Below are 8,563 nucleotides of genomic sequence, written 5' to 3'. Positions count from 1 at the left end.
TTAGAGACGAGGAAGAGGAAGACAAGCATCTGGAAATGTGAAGAGTTAACACTTCTGGCTTTGAGGAGGTTCTAGCTCCCCTGCAGCTTTATTCGGTGTTCATATACTCCTACACAAACCGAACCTTTAACCTGGCGCATTTTTTTTTTGTTAAACAATCAATGATTTTAACTAAAATCGAACAAAGAGCTGCAAAAATATGAAACATGTATCTGGTCGAGTGGAGGAGCAAAAATATAAACACATACAGAAGACAGGACGTTCATCTCTCTCAGAGATTTAGAGAAGGACGAGAGCGTTTCAAATTCACATGTTTTTATAAGACAGGACAAAATGGAAAAGGAGATCGTCTGATTGTTTGAAGACATTTTCTTAAGAGAGTCACATTAATACAAAGATCTATCATGGAATACCAGTATTTTATATACTGCAGTCGTTATACCACATTTTTATATTCTGTAACATGTGTACATGGTAATATGCCAACTTTGCTTCAAAAAGTGTTCAGTTAGTTCATCCAAGAAGAAGAAGAAGAAAAAAGAAAAACATATTAAACAATATATAACTCACCATGAAAGGATTACAATACCCTGCAAATGCTCACGGTCGGTGTCATAATGTCTTTAAGCGTTTATCTTTACCACAAGAGAATACACAAAAACTCAATACTTTGGGTAACTCGATGGATTTGATCCCGCTTGTCATATAAAAAACACATGGAGTAACTGAATGGTCATTAATGCTTTACATAGTCCCAAAGGAGAACGGAGACGAACACAGTGACGCTGTGAGAAGTCGTGTCGCGATGAAAAGAAAGGAGTGTAAAGAGATCCACACAGAACTGCTATATATTCAGACACAACGTGAAACAGAACGGTTGCCTGAGGTTCGTGGTTCAGATTGAAATCTCCAGGATGTGAAAAAAACGAATTCAAATTCAAAACTAAGCATGTTTCTTTTGAAGCTCAACCTTCAAAATTAATCTCATTTTGATCTTAATGTAGATTTCGTGTGTGTGTTTTTTCCCAGCCTCCTCTTTCAGGAAGAAAACTTTTTATACTACCAGGTTCATTTAAGACAAATGATCAAACTTCATCAACAACAATCAGCTGATTTGGTATCAGTTGATGCTTTGTGATATAATAGCAACAGAAGAGGCTTCTCTGTCAGATACAGCAGGTGTAAAAATAGTCACCACACAGGAATAGCTGATGGAAAATATAGCTGTATCATAAAAAACATGATGCAGTTTCTTTTTTTGGACAGTAATGTATCAAGATCTGGATGTTATCAACCAGTAAACTCTGTAGTTTCAGTTTCAAAGTATTATGCCTATTTGCTTTCTTGCTAAGAAAAGAGAGAGGAATGGTACAGCTGTGAGTATTTAGTCAAAATGCAGATTGCGCCAGAGACACATAAGCTTAGCTCAAAGTCTAAAAACAGGATAAATACTTTCCAACCAGCCTTGAATAACATTCAAATCCATTTAGACGTCATTGAAACTAATCCTAGTTGATGCAACACTCAGAACTTTAAACAGAATTAACAAAATGGAACAAAGAAAATGATGCTGTTTAGAGTAGACACCAATAAAATCTGGGTTTATTTTCCACCTCGGTTTCCAATACATTTTTTGGGAGGTATTCTAAGACGTCTGGGAATTATGTCACATTCACTGTTACCGTTTTCCAGTTTCAAGTCAGAAAACCATTAAAATGTGTTGCAGTCAGTAACCTGACGTTACTAATTTAAGATATTAGATAAGAGGCGTCGCTTACCAAGGTTTTGAAAACATACGGCCTCCAAAACAATTCAAGTTCTCAACGTACTGTTCCTATAGTTTTAATCCATTTTTCTAAAATGCTAAAAAAAAAATATTCTGGATTGACCAAAGTTTTGGGTCCCTCTAAACTCAAAGTTAGAACATTCCAGATTTCAACGCTGCATTGCGCTAGCATAGCATAGCATAGCTCTGACTCTGAGATCTTGTCCACTCAGATAAAAGGTATATTTTTAAAACAAGGTTATTCACAAACATAGATTGCAAAGTTGTTATGCAGACAGGGAAAACTCATATACACATTTTTATTTCTCTAGAAATTAAAATTAAAAAAAAAGTATGATTATAAATATTAATTTTTTTATGTTTGGGGTAAAGCTTACTCTGACTGTACCGGTATTCTATACAGCTTTGACATTTAGAAAAATTAGATCATTTATTTTAAGATGTTAATGAAACAAAAGGAAGATTAATGTAATTCCATTTTCATAATTTCAATCCTAGTTTTTTTTGTGAGAAGACAAGAAAACAATTCAAAAACATAAAAAAAAAATCTAAATCTGACTGCAGTAAGAAATCCCAAATAATGTGGTTAATATTAACCAGTTTCAGAGACCGGTTCTCCTGTTGATGACTTTAAGCTAAGCTAACTTGACTGACTGGCAACGTTATGGGCCTCGCAGTAAGAAAGCCATATTTTACAAAACGTCAAACTGCTCCTTTAAAGATACCAAAACATGGATGTGGTCGGACTTACAGAAATGTTTTCTTTAGCAGTTTCACACCAAAAAACTGCTTGAACGTGACAAAGCCTGTGTTTGTGTTTCAGGGTTGTGGCGTGACGGATTACTGAACTCATTATCCTTGCTTTAAAAAGCAAACGAAGTGGAACGTAAAGGCGAGGCTTCAGCGCCTCCGGTACGTGAAGCATGGCTCTGAGTCATCCCGCGCTCTCCGCAGTCTGTGCGATGCGTCGTCAGTGGGCCCGTTTGAACTGGGTTCGCCGTCGCCACGTTCAGCAACTCGACCGGCGGCTGACGCGGGTCAAAATCCCCGAGAGAAATTCTCCACGGAATCGGGATGAAAACGAGGACCGTAGCGCGACGCTTTAGTCACAGTCAGGAACAGGAACCAAAGTAAAATCAGGAAAAAATAAGTTAACACAATTCTGACACGTAGAATTTTACAATATGTACATTATTTTTTAAATTAAAATAGATTTTGTCAGTTGTCTGATTGGATAGGTCCTCTACAGAGCACAGCGTTTTCTCCGAGCAGCCAGTGTTGCTCCACAGTTTCTCTTTGAAAGCTCGGAGCCGGCCAATCAGAGAGCGTGTAAGGCTTCCTCATCTCTAGTCCCTGCCAGGAGTTTGTTGGTTTCGACTTCGGACAGGGGCCAAGCCCTTGGCGACGAAAAATGGCCGACCCTTTAACACCTCGACCGACCTTGAAAAAGAAATAAATATAAAATATATGTAATATTTCTATATATATTCATAAAACCAAACCCAGGATAGATTTTAAACTCTGATGTATTCTCTCCATCGTATCAAGCTGCAGCCGTTTTCCTGTTGCCAGCCCGGTTCCCTTTCTCAATGTCTGTGTGATTTTTGCAGTTTTTTTTCTCTCCCTCCCCCAAGGGGAAAAAAAAATTTCTTCAAACATGTACATCTTATGCGCAAGTAAACAAAATGTAAAAGTGCGTGTTTTTTTTCTCTCTTTTTTTTTTTTTTAATATGTTTTAATCCACTATATCCAAAAGTGTTGCAGGCACTTAAGTCCCTCCCAAACAAAGCAGGTGTTTTTCGACAGTGGATCAGGTTGGTTTGGTTATTCCTGGGTTATTTTCGTGTGGGGGTCTCTTTGTCTCGTTTTTGCCTCTGTCGATGTTTTCCGTCTGTCGGGGAACGGGGGGGTTGGTTGGGGAGGGAGGGAGTGTGGTGAGGGGGAGCGGCTGCTGCTAGCCCAGGATATCCAGGTAGACTGGGGTGGCTTTTCCCATGGCGAACAGGACCTTCTGGATGTCCTTAATGTTCAGTCGCTGCTGCGGTTCCCTCTGCCAGCAGCCCAGCATGATGTCGTAAACCTCCTTGGGACAGATCCGTGGCCTCTCCAGTACCCGGCCCTGGGTTATGCACTCGATAACCTGCGGAGGAGAGAAAGAGACAGCAGTGGGGTGAGAGAGGCCGTCCTCACAGGCTGGTTGCTTTGCTTCCTTCCTAATGAGAAAGCGGTGACACCAGGCGGACCGTCCGTTGAGATTTGAGCTAATGAAAGCGACGTCAGTAGCACAGATTCAGTATTAAAGGACAAACAGGATTTCTGCTGCAGGATTTTTTATTGCCCTGTCCCACATCATAAAATCATAATAAACAAAAACAGTGAAGGTGGACGTGTGAAAACCAGACTGATCAGTTGTTTACTAGGCTTGTGCAGCAATTAGTCAGATGACTCACTGTTGTCATGACAATTTGACTTCATTATTTAAACTGATAAAGCTGCGCGTTTGATGGCTTCCATGGAAAAGCTCATCTTTTCCCTTCAGGAAACTCTCCTGTTTTAAGTCTCATGTTTTTGTTGTTTTATGTTTTACATCAGAAAATACATTTTATGATCAGACAAAGATAACCTGAGTAAGGACAGTACAAAAAGCTGTTTTCTAATAAAAATCAAGGTGAAATTTAATTGCCTTTGTTAACTCATGAATTTACATCGTCCTCCTGCAAGATCGCGTCAAAAGAACCTGTCTGGCAACATGAAGTAGGCCAAAAGATCCCAACATGGCGAACAAAATTCAAGGACAGATGAGGAACAAAACGTCTCCGGCATCGATCAGATTGGGACTCAAGTGAAACACAATGAGAGCCGTTATCCACGAGTAAACATGCCACAGCGGTGAACTTAGGAGGTCCTAAATAAATCCAGATCACAATTCAAAGTTGGAATCATTGGTAGCGTTACAATGAGAAAGCAACGGCATATTTTGTCACAAATTCACAAAAATAGGGGGAAAAGCAGTTTAAGGATGATTGGGTTTCAATAAATATATCAATGAATAAAATTTTTTATTTGAAATCTGCATATTTTATTTATTTTGGTTGTCTTTGTCCAAAATTGAAAGTTGTTTAATGATGTGACAAAATGAAAAGCTAAAAACAACTAATCAGGGGGGCAAATAATTAGAAATACGGAGCATGGGACGCTTCTGCAGGCCGACCGTAAAATACAAACTTTGAAAAATGTTTCTGATTTACAATCGAAAACCGAATTCCCTGTAATATCTATGACAGAATTATTCTATTTAAATATACTGTCACACATGGAGCAAATCCATTGTGAAACAAAATGTCCCTGATGTCTTTTGTTCCTCGCTCACGTTGTCTCAGTCTGTACGTCGCGTTCTGCCACCAGCAGCGAGACAGACATGGCAAATAAGGCGGCGGCGGCGGGGAGTGGCGGCGGTGCGATGGAGGATCACGTAGAGCCTCTTTGCATAAATTCCTCAATGACAACCAGCACAATGAAGCTGCCGTCTCCTGGCAACAGCACCCAACCATACAGAGCAACCCTGGCTGAGAATCTGGCTGATTTATCAACGTTACTGGGAGTCAGTCTGCTCAGTGACGCTGCGTTTGTTTAGGTTGATTTAGGTCATGTTCAGTCCTTACACTGCTCATTATTATGGAGAACTTGGTTGCTTTTTTTTTTATTGCATCCTTTGAACATGTATTGTGGATTCATGAAATGTCATTGACACTAGTTTCTAACATTTCCAACATTGGTTAGACAACAGAAACGGCAAAGCAAAAACAAAATAGTTTGGACCGTTTGAGTCTACGTAAAGTCATCAGCCACTGTCGCTGAATTAGAAAGCCGCCACATCTCAGGGAGTTTTTAGAAAAAACAAACCTTTAAAGAGGTTACCGACTAATTCTAGCCATTTGAAACTGCAATTCTACGCTGTAACAGCAAACTGTGGGTGAGTTTCTCAGCAGAGCAATGTCGCTGACTGAGGCTGCCGGTCGCCTGCGACTCGTCGGTCTTTTCTAAAACATTGCACCCTGCAATTTAAAAAAAAATCATACTGGACTTGAACATGTCGCGGTGCGAGTTCAACATCACGAAATCAAAACAGCATCTCCCGTCGCACTGCGTGATTGATGGCTGCAGCAGCAGATCTCCGTCAGGCAGGTCTGACAGAGATACGAGTGCGATGATAAATGCACAGCTGTGTTAATGTGCTTTTAATTGAGAAAACAGTGAGTGGAGGATGGGGGTGTGGGAGCAGAGCGGTGTGGCGGCACGCATGGCTGCTTTATATTTATTGCAGATCGCCTGTGGTCAGGAGAGCACTGAATCAGACGGTGTGTCTGTCAAACTGACCATCCAGACACCGGCCGTATGGCTGTGTGTGTTTAAATCGCAGATTATACCGCAATCAAATAATTATACTATCTTTATTTGTTATGAAAAGGCCATGAGTATTAACAACAACTTAAAAGAACTGGACTTTGCATCTTAGCCGAATCTGACGTCTTAAAATCGGTCTGTGTCTCTTTAAGAAGCTCTAATAAAAATGTCGGTTTTGCATAACACCTCCCCTTTAACCCTTTAAATCTGAACTTCTGGACAGGCGATGGTACAAATTTGTGCTCTTTCCAAGTCTTGCCATTGTTTTGAGATGAACCCAGTAGATTGATACATAATATCAAATCAATCAAACAGCTGCAGCTGATCCAGAACGCTGCTGCTCGCGTTCTCACTAAAACCAGGAAGATAGAGCACATAACACCAGTTTTAAAGTCCCTCCACTGGCTCCCTGTAGCTCAAAGAATAGACTTTAAAATACTGTTGTTAGTTTATAAATCACTGAACGGCTTAGCACCACAATACATTAAAGATCTGCTGTTGTTGTATCAACCTTCCAGACCTCTCAGGTCTTCCGGTTCTGGTCTGCTCTGCATCCCCAGAACCAGAACCAAACGAGGAGAAGCAGCTTTCAGCATCTATACACCACAAATTTGGAACAAACTTCCAGAAAACTGTAAAACAGCTGAAACACTGACTTCTTTTAAATCTCGACTAAAAACCCACCTGTTTAGGATTGTATTTGAAATGTAATCAATTACAAATTTATTGATGGAACTTGACTTAATGTCGTGTTTTGATTGTTGATTCTATGTTGCATTATGTTTTTGTGTTTGTAATGATGTAAAGCACTTTGAAATGTCTTGCTGCTGAAATGTGCTATACAAATAAAATTTGATTGGTTGATTGAATATCACACAGTAAGCAGACCTTGTTAGACTGAGGAAACAGCAACAAACTCAACAGGTTCCAGCAAAACTAGAATTTTCATATATAAAAATATAGTTGGATCCTATAGTCATAACATTTTCAGTTTGACTGATAATCTAATATTTTACACTGATTTTTCTGTCCCAAGCCATATGTATGATGTAGGATTTTTTTTGTACCCTTCTCTTGACTGATACTTTTGTAAAATTATATCCTAACAATCCCTGTAACTTCTCTGCCAGCTGCAGCTTTAGCAAAAGCTGAACGTCGTTCAGACTCGCCGTAAATCATGATGAGTTTTAACTGAAAGCTGGAACTGAATCAAAATGTGTTTCAGCAAAGTGTTAAGGGACTCCACATTTATTATCACACTGAGTATGTTTTATTTTTCTCACAAAAATATGTTTTTCACGTAAATTGGGCAGGATACATCCCACTTTATTTGGAGAAAGTCACTTTTGAAAGCTGTTGTGCTGCACATCAAGCCCCCGCTGTCGTCTTGAAGCGCATAACCGTTTTCGCCAAAACTGTTATCGGCAAGCAAATCCACGGCCACACGGGATCAGGTGTGACAGACTCTCGCGGTGATACTTAATGGTGTGAGAAAACGGTTGTTCTAGCCCGGCAATTTTTGCATCTCCGATCGATTGGATTGAAAACGAGGGTTTGGAACAATTAAATGTGAAAATCAATTTAGCTGTTAAGCTGCAGAAAACACGCGCCTGTTGAGGATCGGAGAGAACCGGAGCTCCCACAGGAACCCGTTTTATTCGCCGTCCTGGAGGAATTCCATCATGAAGGCGAAAAGTGGCCCGTTATCACGGCCCAGAGACTCACAATAGCCACATCAATGGATGATTTGTCGAGCTACAACAAAAATGAATAAGTCTTTGAGGTCTATTTGTCGCACCTATCTGATTGTGTTTCATGTGCTTTCTGCTGTGCGGATGACAGCTGTGTGGCACCACGACAGTGAGTAACGATCGACCAATAACTGCTTTTGTCTGCTCTATCTTTGGATGCAAGTGGGTACTGCGCATACTGTATGTTGACTCAGAAGTACAACAAAATAAAATAATTTATAGGCCTGGGCCAACACAACAAGGCTGGCAGATAAAGCTGATGCTAATTTTACTGTGCGGCTCCAGAGAGGAGCCTGCCTGCTCACAGGAGAGACGGCCGCGTTCGTTACAAGTTCCTGTGGTACCCAGGTAATAATCTATCACTTCCACTCCAGCCACTCAGGCCCATTAATAATTGTTGTAGTAATGTATCTTTGTGCAACCTAAGGAGTTTTGAAAAGCACTCCTCCGCTTGGAGCCGTATAGGTTCGGCTGGGGAGCATCGTCAACCCCTGGCGTTCCCCAGGGCTGTGTTCTCTCCCCACTGCTCTTCCCACTGTACGCAAATGACTGCACCTCAGTGGCGAAACTCTTAAAGTTTGCAGATGACTGTCAGTCTGATCCAAGATGGTGTCTGGTCTGC

At 40.6% G+C, this 8,563-nt stretch overlaps 1 protein-coding gene across 2 annotated transcripts in view; it reads right to left on the bottom strand.

The window, feature by feature from the left end:
• Positions 1–298: 298 nt before the first annotated feature.
• ntrk3b (neurotrophic tyrosine kinase, receptor, type 3b) overlaps positions 299–8,563 on the bottom strand; it is a 298,902-nt gene continuing 290,637 nt past the window's right edge. For both annotated transcript variants that reach the window (XM_032560214.1, XM_032560215.1), the window contains one exon: positions 299–3,926. In XM_032560214.1, coding sequence (XP_032416105.1) covers positions 3,741–3,926 — 186 coding nt within the window. In that variant the 3' untranslated portion in view covers positions 299–3,740. The remainder of the gene's footprint in view (positions 3,927–8,563) is intronic.

This window comes from Xiphophorus hellerii, chromosome 4 (assembly GCF_003331165.1).
Source record: "Xiphophorus hellerii strain 12219 chromosome 4, Xiphophorus_hellerii-4.1, whole genome shotgun sequence".
NCBI classification, from domain to species: Eukaryota; Metazoa; Chordata; class Actinopteri; order Cyprinodontiformes; family Poeciliidae; genus Xiphophorus; species Xiphophorus hellerii.
The sequence above is the reverse complement of the archived record's forward strand: the minus strand, read 5'-3'. Positions and strand labels throughout refer to the sequence as shown.